The 15,438-nt window shown below is 47.7% G+C and overlaps 2 protein-coding genes across 9 annotated transcripts in view; one reads left to right on the top strand and one right to left on the bottom strand.

Annotated features, from left to right (window-relative positions):
- NSD2 (nuclear receptor binding SET domain protein 2) overlaps positions 1-15,438 on the top strand; it is a 91,058-nt gene that overhangs the window by 25,678 nt on the left and 49,942 nt on the right. For 4 of the 7 annotated variants that reach the window (XM_073649051.1, XM_073649019.1, XM_073649067.1 and 1 more), the window contains exons 1-5: positions 1,038-1,195; positions 12,391-13,004; positions 13,232-13,385; positions 13,848-14,011; positions 14,324-14,770. In XM_073649051.1, coding sequence (XP_073505152.1) covers positions 12,450-13,004; positions 13,232-13,385; positions 13,848-14,011; positions 14,324-14,770 — 1,320 coding nt within the window. In that variant the 5' untranslated portion in view covers positions 1,038-1,195; positions 12,391-12,449. Of the gene's footprint in view, positions 1-1,037; positions 1,313-5,691; positions 6,074-12,390; positions 13,005-13,231; positions 13,386-13,847; positions 14,012-14,323; positions 14,771-15,438 lie in introns of those variants that run through there. The other 3 variants (XM_073649028.1, XM_073649042.1, XM_073649035.1) reach the window with 3 other exon arrangements.
- LOC141162707 (uncharacterized) overlaps positions 4,222-15,438 on the bottom strand; it is a 123,581-nt gene continuing 112,364 nt past the window's right edge. Inside the window, exon 8 of one of the 2 annotated variants that reach the window (XM_073649085.1) lies at positions 4,222-6,048. In XM_073649085.1, coding sequence (XP_073505186.1) covers positions 5,684-6,048 — 365 coding nt within the window. In that variant the 3' untranslated portion in view covers positions 4,222-5,683. The remainder of the gene's footprint in view (positions 6,049-15,438) is intronic. The other variant, XM_073649077.1, reaches the window with a different exon arrangement.

Below are 15,438 nucleotides of genomic sequence, written 5' to 3'. Positions count from 1 at the left end.
CTGGGATGTGATGGCGGTGATGTATGACGCTGGGATGTGATGGCGGTGATGTATGACGCTGGGATGTGATGGTGGTGATGTATGACGCTGTGATGTGATGGCGGTGATGTATGACGCTGGGATGTGATGGCGGTGATGTATGACGCTGGGATGTGATGGTGGTGATGTAGGACGCTGGGATGTGATGGTGGTGATGTATGACGCTGTGATGTGATGGCGGTGATGTATGACGCTGTGATGTGATGGCGGTGATGTATGACGCTGGGATGTGATGGCGGTGATGTATGACGCTGGGATGTGATGGCGGTGATGTATGACGCTGTGATGTGATGGCGGTGATGTATGACGCTGTGATGTGCTGGCGGTGATGTATGACGCTGTGATGTGATGGCGGTGATGTATGACGCTGGGATGTGATGGAGGTGATGTATGATGCTGGGATGTGATGGAGGTGATGTATGACGCTGTGATGTGCTGGCGGTGATGTATGACGCTGGGATGTGATGGCGGTGATGTATGACGCTGGGATGTGATGGCGGTGATGTATGACGCTGTGATGTGCTGGCGGTGATGTATGACGCTGGGATGTGATGGCGGTGATGTATGATGCTGGGATGTGATGGAGGTGATGTATGACGCTGGGATGTGATGGCGGTGATGTATGACGCTGGGATGTGATGGAGGTGATGTATGACGCTGGGATGTGACGGCGGTGATGTATGACGCTGTGATGTGATGGAGGTGATGTATGACGCTGGGATGTGACGTATCGTGCGGTTTTGTATGGGGCCCCACTGTTACACGTTTGGCCCCTGACACACTGGTAGAGGCTCCCGCTATAACCCCGGACTCCCCTGAGGAGGCTGCAATCTGTCATCAATAGCGGTCCCCGCTCCTCCCCGGCCGCCATCCTTCCTCCCTCCTGACGTCATGCTATAAACGTTACATTTGAAATGTCCGGTTGCGCCGCCGCTTCCTCCTCCCCCCGCCCCCCTGCAGCCAATCACAGGCCGGAGATTTTCCCGCGGGCTGCTGCGAAGAGAGGGGGCGTGTCCTGGGCTCCTCTCTAGTGGGCGTGTCGCTGGGTATGAGGGGGGAGTGGCCTGTCGCCGCCGTGTGCTGTCTGTCTCTCTCCATTGATTACCAGCCAGGAGCAGCTCTCACCTCCGCCAGCGCAGAAGGATGCCACAGACAGGTGAGTGTTGGCCGTCTGTCCCTCCCCGGCCCTCGTAGCTGCGTGTTTGCGCGCCCGGATACCGGGCCTGACTGCCAGCAGCCGCTTCATGTTCCCCTTACAGGGAGGGAGGAGGGGGTGAGTGAGGAGGTGGGCGGCTGGGCCTGAAACTTGGCGGGATCGCCTCTGCGTCTGCTCCGTGTGTAGTGCGGGCCTTGTGCGCGGTCTGCGGGCTCCATTATACTCCTGTCATCTGCAGCCGCGTTATATGGTTTCCTGCAGCCCCTGTGCACACTACACGGCTTTTATGCATTAGCAATCATGTTACAACCTGTTGCAAAACTACAACTCCCAGCATGCCCGGAGGCTCCGGGGGACAGGTGTGCAGGGTTGCGGGAAAGCTGGATGTGATCCGGCTCTGAGCCCTGCTTCCTGCTGGGCTGATACTCTGTAATAGAGCTGCTGCGGGGGTTATTGATGCTAGATTTTATTTTTTGGTGGTAAAGTGACCAAAAATCATCGGGTCTGCCCTGTCAATTTTTTGCTGGCGTTCACCATACAGGTTAAGTATTATATCTCATTAGTTCGGACCGGTGATAAATGCTAATCGAAAAAAAATATTGGGGATATGAACTTTTTTTTTTTAAGAATATTTTTCTTTTTATTGTTCCTTTCCTGGGACTTTAAACCCGGGGTGACTTTAGCACTTGTATGATAATACAGTCCTGCGCTCTAATGTTGTATTATTACAGCTCCATGAAGCCCGTCACAGGCTCTGGGTGTACAAACATGGCGGCCGCTGATCATGTGATGGCGTGCGCTGATGGACAGCAGTTTATAACCGCCTTACATGCTGCTGTCACTATTGTCACTGCATCTTAAAGGGAACCTGTCACCAGATTTTGAGCCTTTTTACAAGTGGCACCACCTTTATCTGCTCCTGTGCTGCATCCCCCAAACGTGCCCATCAGCTCCCAACTCCCCCTGTATACCCCAAAAATACCACCCTCGCCTGGTTCTGTCCGATGGGTATCCGCTTTGTGGCGCCCTGTCCCATTCAACCCTCTCTCTGCTGCACCCTCTCTCTTCCCCTCACTGCGTCGCTCTTTCTCTTCCCCTTTTCCCCCCTCTTTGCGACGCCCTGTCTCTTCCCTTCGTCTCCCCTCTTTGCGGCGCCCTGCCTCGTCTCCCCTCTTTGCGGCGCCCTGCCTCGTCTCCCCTCTTTGCGGCGCCCTGCCTCGTCTCCCCTCTTTGCGGCGCCCTGCCTCGTCTCCCCTCTTTGCGGCGCCCTGCCTCGTCTCCCCTCTTTGCGGCGCCCTGCCTCGTCTCCCCTCTTTGCGGCGCCCTGCCTCGTCTCCCCTCTTTGCGGCGCCCTGCCTCGTCTCCCCTCTTTGCGGCGCCCTGCCTCGTCTCCCCTCTTTGCGGCGCCCTGCCTCGTCTCCCCTCTTTGCGGCGCCCTGCCTCGTCTCCCCTCTTTGCGGCGCCCTGCCTCGTCTCCCCTCTTTGCGGCGCCCTGCCTCGTCTCCCCTCTTTGCGGCGCCCTGCCTCGTCTCCCCTCTTTGCGGCGCCCTGCCTCGTCTCCCCTCTTTGCGGCGCCCTGCCTCGTCTCCCCTCTTTGCGGCGCCCTGCCTCGTCTCCCCTCTCTGCTCCTAATCGCGTAGTCCTGCTTTGATTGACGCTTCATTGCGAACAGAGGTATTGCGCCTCACAGGACCGTGCAGACGCACTCTGCCATACTGTGAGCAGAGCATAAAGCAGCACTGCGTGAGCGCATAGCGACGTTGTCAGCGTCATTAACATCAATCAAGGCCAGGCGCTTGCGCAGTGCTGTTTTATGCTTTATTACGCGATTAGGAGTGGAGGGACATGGAACGCCTATTGGACCACCCTCATTTACATACAGCGAGGAAGCGTATCATATGGTATTTTTGGGGGATAGATAAGGGGGAGTTTGAAGCTGATAAACACGTTTGTGGGATGCAGAACAGGAGCAGTTAAAGAAGGTGCCAAACTGGTGACAGGTTCCCTTTAAGCAGTTATCCACCTGTCGCGCTGGGTTCGCTGTGGCACGTGTAGTCGACGCTGCATCTCGCGATCCATTGAAACAGCCGGTTACCTACCTTGCAGAAATGTCAAAAACTTGCTTAGGGTCTAATTGACCCCTCACAACTAAAGGTTAGACTGCTGCAATCTGAGCTAGGGCTGATTTGCAGTCAGATGGCCGTATAAATAGAAACGCAGTGCACGGACTGGCCGGCAGCTATTCCGACCCAAGCTTGACAGCATGATTTATTTCTATGCTGCTGTCACTCTCAGGTCGGGAGAACCGTGCACTGCTTTCCGATCTCGCTCCGTTTTATACGGCTGTGTGACTGCGCCCTTAGGTTCAGGTGTTAGTTGTATAACACAGACTGCACCTACCCTGTATGTAGCAGAATCAGCTCCTGAGCCTGCTTTGTTGAAACCTGGGCACAGTGGTCCTTTTGTTGCCGCCGGCACAAATGCATTGTATAGTGGATGCAAAAAATGGCAATGAGCCTCATTGTTTGGGTCCCATGTAACTTGCTAGACCGCACTAATGAGTGACGTCGTCCCTATGTACCACTATTGAGCTAGGGGCACACAGTGCAGGTATGGAAGTGCAGGGTATTATAGTGGCAGCGTCCTGTATGAACTTCATCCACGGTGTAATTTGGCCTGTGTGTTGTTATGCCACGGCTTTCACCCTTTGCATTGCACCGTTACCGCAATGCACCGCGCAGCTATTTTTGGACCTGCTGATAATTCCTGCGCACACACCGCCGATTTGAGGATTTTCTGCTTTTTGCTTCCTAATGCGCAGGATGAATGACACGCATTCCCTGCCTTTTTTGTACATGTCAAAACACCTTTTCCAACTGTAAATTTTTTTTTTTTTTGTAAAAAAGTGGTAATTAATACATTGCAAACTGCAGCAAATTATGGGGAAATGTGCATGGCTTTGTCAATTTTTTTTTATTTTTTTTTCCTGCATTTATAAAAAACAACTTGTCTTCCATCGTGAACTACTCCCTCGGGCAGCTGGCAGAATACAGAGGCCTATTGACATGGCCTAGTGGGAAGGGCAGATGTTGGCACAGCCTTTTTAGAGCGGTTTTTACATATTTGGATACAGTTTTGTTTTTTCCAAGGTCATGAATGGATTCTATGGGATTGGGAAATAGAAATGCAGGGGCAGTACGTCTCTTTCCTGCTGCATCTGCTACTGGATTTGGCTCAGACTGCACTCTTATTGCAGCTTCAGGTGGAGCGGTCCTCCATGTGGCTGCTCCCCCCCGACCCCTTTCCATGGGGTGCGGCTGCTGCTGGGCCCCCTGGGATGTCTGGATTAATCCCATTGACTTAGGACATTGCAGACCCAACTTCTTCTACTATCGGCTAATTGACTATCATGTACGTTTCCATCACTTGTCTCTGACCGGTATGGCTGTCATAAGTCCTTATGGGCGGCCATCTTTGTGTGGCAGCTCCGAGTTGAGCAGTTAATATAAATCTTCTATGGGAAGGACGAAGCGTTGGGTTTTTCCCCTTATAATACCTTTATGGCACATTGGTCACATCAAAGTCTTTCCTGTCTGATCATCCTGAGAACAGTGTTGCCCATGGTATTTTCTATTGTGATGCATTGTATTCTCCCAATGCTAGGATGTTATAACAATGTATCAAATTTGCCCAGAGCTGCAAAAGTATACACTGAGGGGGCACCTTGGGTGCTGAAACTGGGGTCTCCCCTGTGCTTAGACCCCTTTTGTCTTCCTCTCCACAGTTCACATTACATGGTATTGCTCTTGCTTTGCCTACATTGGGGTGTTTGTGGCTTTAAGTGCTCTTGTTTTGCAAATGTAGAAGCACGGACTGGCTGGGGTCCAGACTTGAACTTAATGACCTCAAAGGCATATATGAGGCTGTCAAGTTCAGTTCAGGAGACCCACACCCGGGCCTGGAGTCGTGGTCCATACATGGGCGTCTGAATGAGGCTTTACAGCAGGCATGACACCCAGAGGACTATAAGGAGCCTTTGGTGATCTAAAGGCTCACATAAAGTCTGGGCGGCTGTTATATGCGGTCTACTCCACTCTCCACAATCAATGTTTAACTAGGTGCAGTGTGTATGGGGCAGCTGAAATCATACAGACCCCTTTGCACCCTGTCTCCCACCGTCCAATGGGAAGCATAATGATCTGCAGCAGTAATAATGGATGCAACAGTATGGAGATGTGTATGAAGGAATTGCTAGTATAACAATTCCTGTGTTTTTTTGCAATTGCTCCTTTTTATGAGCAAGAGGGGGCCGGATGATTTCCTGCAATTCCACAATATGCAATCCTTGCTGGGTGCAATCTAACCTCGTCTGTTCATTGTGCCAGCGGCAGTAGCTGCGTCATGAGTCGTATGGGAGGGTATGACATGCGCTGGTTCACCACAGATGCCCCCTCGGTGTCTGTAGAGGGGGGCCGTATCACACAGATTTCAGCTCTGCAGTAGGCGGTGAAAGGATCTGTGTATAATAACGGCAGAGGAATGCTGATATAAAGCGCCGCTCCTCGCAGGGTGTAACCTCGCTGAATGAGGGGTGCTTCGGGGCCTGTTTTCCTCGACGGCTTTTTTCAAACAATACAATGTAGAAATCTGCCGGAGAAACGTCTGAGAATTCCAGGGGGATGTTGCAAAATTGCCTCCCACGTTTGCACTTCCTGGATATCTTGACTTTGCTGTCATGCACTTTTGGGGGTCTTTACTTCCAAAGTGAAATCTACACTGCATTTCTGCAGCCCCCAATTGAGGAGCTTGTAGTCTCCATGAAAATGCTCGGGAGCAGCTGCCCGGCCGGCCACCTGGAATAGGGTGAAAGTTGAGCAGGTATTAGTCATGCTGGGTACCGGGCCATCCTGTATATATATCAGGGGGAGAGAACAATATACACAATTTGTTTTACTCTGGGGGACTCCGGGGAAATGGCTGAAGGGGCCCCATACTATGATGGCTCATTGGCTTTCAGTAATGCAGATTACATGTGTGTGCGGCATGGTCGGAAGTCAGGAGACGGGCCTAATCCTATTTCCTGTGACTCAGGCGTAGTCATTCGTTTGTACATTCCTGGAAATGGGGTCACTGGGATTTGGTATAGCTTGATGTCGGGGGCACAGGAGGGGGCTTAGCGTTTTTGGTATGTGTATTTAGGATTTGTGGTATTTTATACACATCTGGAGCTTTGCGGACAAACTAATTCTAGGTAATCAATATCAGATCGGTGGTGGTCCGACTGCCGGTATCTCCACTGATCAGATGTTTGCAGCCTCCGCGGTGGCTGCATATGTGCGGAACATTGCAGCTCCATACACCGTGTAGTGGCCATTCTTGGGTACTGCGGCTCAGGTCACATTCACTTTAGTAGGAGCTGAGCTGCAAAACACAGGAACGGCCGTGTAAGCCGGACACGCAGGAGTGGTTGACCATCTAGTGTCCATAGGGGTGTCCTAACTTTCCTACAAGAGCAGATAGGGAAAGGATGGGGCTGAATTTCAACATGCCCGATCCATTATACTCGAGGTAAATAAAACCTATCTATCCAGAATACATGCACACTCACCTGAACAGAGCATGCATGCATGTGTGTGGGGGAGGCTGCAATATGTCATGATTTAAAAATTCCTTGTCGTTTTGTTTCCACAGCTCATATGCCAACCTATGTGTCTCCATGGTAACGGATAACAAAAGTTGTGCAGTTTTCATTTCTCTCCATATCTTTCCTTTGCTTTGTGGGGGGGGAGAAAAAAGCCAAGTAGGTGATAGAAGGGAATGAATGAGGCATCAGATGATGCAGCGTTTGTCATCTGTTGCCATGGGGACACATTAACCAGTATAGGAGCTGTGAACACAAACCGGTTAGAAAATGATTTCAAACCTGTTAAAAAGTTACTTTATTTTTCTCTAGTAGCCGCTGGTATATTTGGGTTGTGACTCGCTTTGCTCAGTATTTGGGGCCTTCAGTTAGTGTCTCGCTTTGCTCAGTAGCTGCCTCCCGGATCCTCATGTACATGGGCAGCGGAGTGATTCCTATTGTATGAGCAGCCAATAAGCCCCACCTCTCACAGCACATTCTGAAAAGAACAGCAGGGGGCGCCATAATGTGTGGGTTCGTTTTTTTTTTTTATTCTTATTGAAAACTCTGTTTTGCATCATGTAATATTTCATCATGAGGTTTGCTAGGCCTAGATATTAATGCCGTACAGTTGGTTTATGCCGGCGATTGTGACTGTTATTCACTATGTTGTGTGTTTGTTTTATGTTTTTTTTTCTTTCCTGGTCATCGCATGTGGACTCTTCACTCAATGGTTCGCTTCACTATTTCCTAATAGTTGATTACAGGGTGTCCCGTCCGCTGTAGGGATCCCTACCGATCAGCTGACTTTCGTTGAGCTATCAGCAAGTGCTCAGTTCTCCTACATCGCCCCCACAGGCGAAATAAAGTATTACACATCACTTATTTACTATATATATATATATATATATATATATATATATATATATATATATATATATATATATATATATATATATATATATATATATATATATATATATATACACACACACACACACACACACACACACACACACACACACACACACACACACACACACACACACACACACACACACACACACACACACACACACACACACACACGTACGTACGTGTTGGTGCTCTTGAAATAGTTCCAGGAAATGAAGGATTTCTCCCAGAGAATGGTTGCAGTTACACATGGTTTGTTATACACATGGTTATTTCCTTTTTGTGTATTGGAACAACACAAAAAAAACAGAGAGAAAAAGTGTCAAACTGGACATAATTTCACACCAAATGCAAAAAATGAGCTGGACGACATAATTGTTGGCACTTTTCCGAAATTGTGGGTAAACAACTTTGTTTGAAGCCTGTGATTAGTTTCCCTTCCTCACCGCCCCGATATCTCTGCTTGCTGTCAGTGATTGGGAAACCGCTATAATGACCCACAACTCATTCACATTGACTCTGGCTTCTCCAACGCCTGTCTCTATAATTGTGTATTTCAGTATGAAAGCGCCAGGACTACAGGCAGTTTACTTGCACTGTTTTTTTGTGTGTTTTTTTTTCGGGTGATGGTTGTTTTTATTCAGTTTTGCTTCTTTGCTGTACATCAGGGGTGGTGAACTCCATTACATTCAGTGGCCTGAGTAAACTTGATAGAAGAGGAGAAGAGGCCAAAGTCGGTGCAGACAAGGACCACCTGTGGTTCCACGTGCAGGTTTCCCCTTCATTATGACATTACTGTGATTCTACACTTACTCCATATGATATCATAGTAGTTAATCCTGCTGTTCCTGAAGCCCCTTCATTCCCCAGATTGGTCGGGGTCCCTGGGGATTTGATTACCACTGAAAACATTTCCTTTTTGAGATGAGAGAACCCCATTATTGAACATTTTCTGTCCATCTATTGTTGGTCTCTACAAGAAGGAGCTTTACAGGGACCCTGTCATGTTAAACATGGTGCGTGATCTGCAGGCGGCATGTTATTGGGCAGGAGGAGCTGATTGATATTTATACATTTCCAGGAGTCCAGTGGGCGGTCCTAGTGAGTGACTGACAGTCTTCCTGTATGTAGGCCCGCCCACTGGACTCTTATCATTCTGCTCAGCTTCCTTCTACTTGCTGATTCCCTTTAATTACCCCATCCAGAGCCTTGTCAAATGCCTCTCATGGGGCAAAACTTTGAAATTCAAACATTTTTGTAGGGCAACTTCCTCCAATAGGTGGCAGCGGAGAGCCGGCGTTCATTCTTCTAAAGGAGAGCTCCCTTGCCTATAGGGCCTATAGACTATAAGACTACCTCTGGTCTCCAGAAGAAGAAAGATCACTTGTAGAACGATTGCTCTAACATGTGGCATTAATTCTGTAATCTTTGGGCTCGTATTGTTCCTCTCGGTACTATGATCAGCAGGGTCTTCACATCCGCCTTTCTGACCCTGTTGGCCAAAAAAGCGTAAGAGCTGAAGAGACGGATGAGCCTTTCCTCCTGCGATTTGGGGTGATGGATGTGCTGTGTGGTGGTCCGCAGCGTGCCGTTCTGTGACTTCCCGCCCCCGCACCTTATTCCCGGGTTTACATCCAGTCTATATTAATAGCTCACCACATATCTGGCATGTAGTAATTCCCAGCCGCGGACCCTCCTGTCAGTACCGGCCCCCAGCGCTGAGTCCCCCCTCCACAGTCTGGATGTGCACCACCTTCCTTCTTTTTTCCATTTTGCTTATTTTTTGCTTTTTATTAGAAGCTTTCATTAGCATTCAGTAAAGCGATTAGTTTGCATTGCATTATCCCAGCGCTATAAATCCTAATTGTGCGTTTGCTTCCGCTCTGATTGGTTTTCCCTGTAGTCAGCCAGACTGCAGCTTTCTTAAAGAGATACCGCACCCCCTTTAAGGCAAAATGGATTCCCTTCTATAATAATGCAATGGGAATTGTTCCTTTTTTCTTTTTTTTTCTTAAGCTGGAGGTGCGTTTGGATCATAATACTCAGACTTCTTCACTTTCTCCTGTTGTCTTGTTGCATGGCGTCTGTGTCTATCAGCTGCTTCCTCCCCCCCCCCCCCCTATTTTTTTTTTTTATTCATCCGCAAGTAAAGATATGGATATGTGACAGCACAGCGAATCGTACAGCCAGGTATACGGGACCTCATACGGCCGAGTCATGAATTACTTGTCTTTCATGGTTTGTCTGTCATCTCAGATGACATTACCCTGAACAGAGCAGACGATCTGTAGCCCAGTCTAAGCTTCCATCATGGGATGCAGACCTGGTATTTATAAAAAAATATATATTTTTTTTAATTAATTTCAAGAAATCAATTATGTCAAATCTACTTGTCAATAGATATCGATCAGTATTTCTCTTACCGACAGAAAATAGCCGATAATTGTTTGTAAGAGGACTTGCTCCCATCATTCACCCATGCAGACATGCTGCCTGAACCATTGAGGCAGCTTCTCAGGAGCACATGTCGTCGTGTGAATGGGGGATGTGCTGCTGACGAAAACTGGGCACCGAACGTTAATATTGCAAGATGTATGGGGGAAGAAATCTGCCTAAATGTACTGTTGGCCCACACTGCATGTGCAGCCATAGTCTCGAGTTATGCACTGATAAGGTATACCCCTGACGGCAGCCAGTTTGGATAGATGCCGGGACGCTCTTCCAGCCTCCCCGATGGCGGCCATAGTCTGCATGGATGTTGGCCCGCTCTTCCAGCCTCCCCGATGGCGGCCATAGTCTGCATGGATGTTGGCCCGCTCTTCCAGCCTCCCCGATGGCGGCCATAGTCTGCATGGATGTTGGCCCGCTCTTCCAGCCTCCCTGATGGCGGCCATAGTCTGCATGGATGTTGGCCCGCTCTCCCAGCCTCCCCGATGGCGGCCATAGTCTGCATGGATGTTGGCCCGCTCTTCCAGCCTCCCCGATGGCGGCCATAGTCTGCATGGGTGCCGGGCAGGGCTGTGGAGTCGGTAAGCCAAACCTTCGACCCCTCATTTTCCATGACACAGACTTCCTCATACATGGCTCATGTTTGTGATAAATTTACTGTAGCTCAGATTCATCTCAGCTAAAAGTCTAGACCATTAGATCAGGAATAGGACAGACATTTATAGGACATTTCATAACTTTCCCAAATTCTTATGAAAAAATATTCCCCACAAACTACATTGAACTACTGTACCCAATTTATTATATATTTTAGGAGTCAGAGCCGGTCCATTTTGTTCCGATGCCACTAAAATGGGCACCGACTCCACAGCCCTGGTTGGTCCACACTGCATGTGCAGCCATAGTCAGACTTATGTGCTTATAAGGTATACCCCCCGATGGCGGCCAGTCTGGATAGATGGTGGGACGCTCTTCCAGCCTCCCCGATGGTGGCCATAGTCTGGATGGTTGCTGGGATGCTCTTCCACATTAGACTCCCATTGCAAAAAATATATATACCTCACAGTATAAAATTTTTTGCGGTGGTGTAGGAAAGCACATATGTTAGGCAAATGCAGACTGTACAACCTACTGTAGTGACGGTCCCTTTAGGTCAGTGTTTTTTTTTTTTTAATATCATTACCCCACCCACTCCAACCCTATATTGATCATTTTGCTAAAACCGGAAGTCTGATGAACGTTTGACCAGTTGTTTTGCAGATGAAGTTCTGCGGCTTTTCCAGCTTTGAGTGGGGATAGCAGAAATGTATGTGCACTCCAAAGACACAACCCTATTAATATGTATGTAAATGCGTGTAACCAATCTGCCTTCTGTGACTATAGGAATATAAGCGCCCACACAGCCAACTCTGCTTTAGGACCTGAGTTTTTATTTTTAAAATTTGAATGTAATTGTACTATCATGAACTTGAATATTTAACATGTTAACCGAGGCCTTTAGAGTCTGAGCTGTAGCTCTTGGTGTTTTTTTTTTTTTTTTTTTTTTTTTGGCAATTTCTCTAAGCATTGCATGGATTGACATTTTGGGTGAAGTCACTGGCACATTAATTTTTGAGAAGATTTCCATGAATGTTTTCCACAAGGGGCAATTTCAACCAGCACAAGAACCACGCTACCATTGATTTAATTTGGGGAAATTGTGGAGTCGTTCTCTAAGTAACTGGTCTGGGGATTTAGTAATTGTACATGGAGTATATTAATATACTGAAGCAAACCTAAGCTTGGCCATGTGTATCGCACATTATTTTAGCAAGACCGTTGATATGTATTTTGTCCCCAAGATAGGTGATATTGGGGGGGAGATAATCTTCGGGTAGTTGAATTTCGACCTTCTTATATTTTGGTACTCCCCTCTTACTACTAGAAACACATGCACATTCCACTGAGCCAAGCGTGCACGTGTAAGGAGTAGTGAGTAAACATTACGGTCAGATAGCATCTAATGTGTATGGCTACCCAATGGCCATCTCTCTCGTCTCTGTTCACGTGTACACTCAGTTTCACGTCTGTCCCTTCAAAGAAACGTTATAGAGAAATAGTAAAATAAAAAGTAGCCCAAAAAATTGGAAATAAAGTATGTTTTCTTGGTCCATGGTTTGTTTTTTTGTGAAGGACCCAGTTTCTGAAGATGTTTGCCCGCTTTGTCTTGCAGTAGTGTGAGTCCGGACGACTACTTGAAGTTCTGCACAGAAGTTATAACACTCGAGCACAATGAAGCAAGTTCCTCATATCATTCCCAATCCCGCCGCCAAGACTGCACCCCAGGAAGTGAGTCGGGAGTGCTCGGTCTTCCTGGGAAGAGCACAGATTTCCACCACAATACAAAAAGAGGGAGTAATACAGAAGCTGAACGGCCACGACTCCTTGCCATTCCTGCCGACGGACAAACTGAAGGATCTGACGTCTCGGGTTTTTAATGGGGAATCCGGAGCTCAAGAAGCCAAAGTGCGTATCGACGCACCAGAAATTCAAGGCATTGAGACTCCACCCAACACCACTCCAAGTAAGAACGGATCCCCGGAGATAAAACTGAAAATCACCAAAACCTACATGAACGGGAAACCCCTGTTCGAATCTTCCATATGCGGAGAGCAAGGGGAAGAAGCTCCGAAACCCGAGGTGACGGAGACCAAAGGCAAGAGAGGAAGGAAACGGAAAAGCATAAAGTTAGAGCCTAATGAGGAGGATAAAGCGAATGAGGAGGATAAAGCGAGTGAGGAAACCACCCCAGAGGAGTCCAGTTCTGCCGAAGCCCCTGAAGAGAAGGTATTGGTGTTTCCAAACCTAAACTTTGTGTTTATAAGTTGGCAACCTAGTTTAGCAAAGCCAGTCCTTTTTCTCTTGCTTGCCATGGATGTTATCCCCTTCGTCATCCGCACTGTAGTCCTAATCTCTTGTGCCGTACATAATAGGATCGGCGCATGTGCAATTTAAGTCTCCTTGTTCCGGGCAGAGGAATCTTTGCTGTAATTTTTTTTATTTTCTTCCCATAGTCGTGTTCGGATTTGAACACCTCAGACCTGCAAGAACACGAAGAAACAAAGTTCTCAGTTGGAGATTTGGTGTGGTCCAAAGTGTCCGGCTATCCCTGGTGGCCATGTATGGTGACGTCTGACCCTGTCCTGCACAGCCACACAAAGATAAAGGGTAAAATCATCATTTATTTTGGGTGTAACATTTATATACAATAGATGGGTCAAAAAAATATGTATCGGATTCTTGGTCGAATCGGTTAAGAAGGAGGTAAATGGTTTATGTACCTAATTCACTTTGCTAGAGTGTGACCTCCACATATATGTGGCCACATCCCTGCCTGGAATGGTAAGCCAACCACATGCTCGTGTTTGGGTTCGGTGGGGGGTCCTAGCGTTTGGTGGGAAGGGGGGGTCCCAGCGGTATGGGATCGGAGTGGGAAGGCGGGGTCCCAGCGGTGGGGGAGTGGTGGGTCCCAGCGTTTCGGCCCCACCAATCGCACTCTGCTTTTAGCCCCAAGTCACTTCAGTTTTTACCAACATTTGTCTTGAGCTGGACTATGAATTTGATCGTGAAAAACAGGGATGCCGCTACATCTGCTTTCTAGGTGGTAATGTTTTGTTTTGTTTTTTTTAGGGCAAAAAAAGAGTATCCGCCAATACCACGTGCAGTTTTTTGGCAACGCACCTGAAAGAGCTTGGATATTTGAGAAGAGTTTGGTAAACTTCAAGGGAGAGCACGAGTACGATCGCCTGTGCCAAGAGAGCGCGAAACAAGCGCCCAAAGCTGAAAAAATCAAGGTGCGTAACTGATTTCAATGTTTGATTGTACATTTTGCATGTTTTTTTTTTTTCCATGATGTATTTCTATTTCTAGAAGTGATCCTGTATCTGTAGGACATGTGAGCACCCCCCCCCCCCCCCACACACCATCCCCAGAATGATGGTGATGGTTTGGCGCAATGTCTCTTTTTGGCGGTGATACCTGCACAGGAAATACTTACCGCTGCCTCTTCATTTTTGGAATCTGTGGACCTCCCACAAATTAATATTAGTGATATGCTATAATAAAGTTGCCATTTTTAATGTGCTTTTTTTTTATTTTATTTTTAGCTTTTAAAACCGATCTCCGGTAAACTTAAAGCCCAATGGGACATGGGTATAGAGCAAGCTACAGAAGCCATATCCATGTCTAAGGAGGAGAGGAAGGATAAGTTTACTTTCATCTACATCAAGGACCGTCCCCATCTTAACCCTAAAGTGTCTGGGGAAGCTGCTATCCCTGTGGAGGCATACGATGAAGATGAAGAAGACGAGCCACCAGAGAGCCCCAAGAAAGAAGATGAAGTACCCAGCAAGAGGCGGAGGGCATCCAGGAATTCATCTTCTACCTGTCAAGACACTGACCCTGATTTTGAAACCACTACCGCAAGCTCGGAGCCGAAAGGTGGCATGGCGTCACCTCCGCAGAAAAAGAAGTCTGGAGGGCACGGTGTAAGAGGAAGAAAGGGAGATGCTGTGAACCAGTTTCTAGTATTTTGCCAGAAGCACAAAGACGAGGTTTGTAATCCACGTTTTCCCTTACCTTGCGACATTAGTTTTAGTATTGCACACTATTTATATGGTGACTCTCGTTTTAACAAACTTTACATAAATTTATAGTACAAGGGACTGTAAGAAGCTGTTTCTTTCTCCACTTATGAGCCACTTCTTTCTCTCCCCTCTGCCTCCTAAATTCATCATTCACGCTTATTTCTGCTAAAATCTTGAGAGAGGAGATGGGCTTTCCGTTCACTGAGGGATCAGGTTACAGCTGTTCATGGAGAGGGAAGAGGCAGAGACTCATACGGACAGTGGGTTCTGCTTTTTAGTAATTGTTTATCTCGCGCCAGTGTTGGACTCACAGCTACACTACTCAGTACTGCTGTGTAATGTCCTTCCTGCTGCTTCGGAGGGTGTTTTGCATATACATACATACATACATACATACATACATACATACATACATACATACATAATTTAGTAAATTCCTCATGATCCACCAATCTTGATAGCTGATATCACAGCTGACCTCCTCCCCCTCTTGTACAATGACCTTTGCACAGAGCATAACCACAAGCCCCTCCTGTGGATAACACCTGTCCATCGGTCACTTGTACCTGGTGGTTGCCACAGCAGTGCACTATTAACTACTTGACCATGGGAGGTCACCAAAGAGGTAACACCAC

The sequence above is a fragment of the Phyllobates terribilis genome, unplaced genomic scaffold, assembly GCF_046119375.1.
Source record: "Phyllobates terribilis strain yellow unplaced genomic scaffold, ASM4611937v1 Scaffold_1__5_contigs__length_1240528914, whole genome shotgun sequence".
Classification (NCBI taxonomy): Eukaryota; Metazoa; Chordata; class Amphibia; order Anura; family Dendrobatidae; genus Phyllobates; species Phyllobates terribilis.
This window is presented reverse-complemented; position numbering and strand designations above follow the sequence as displayed.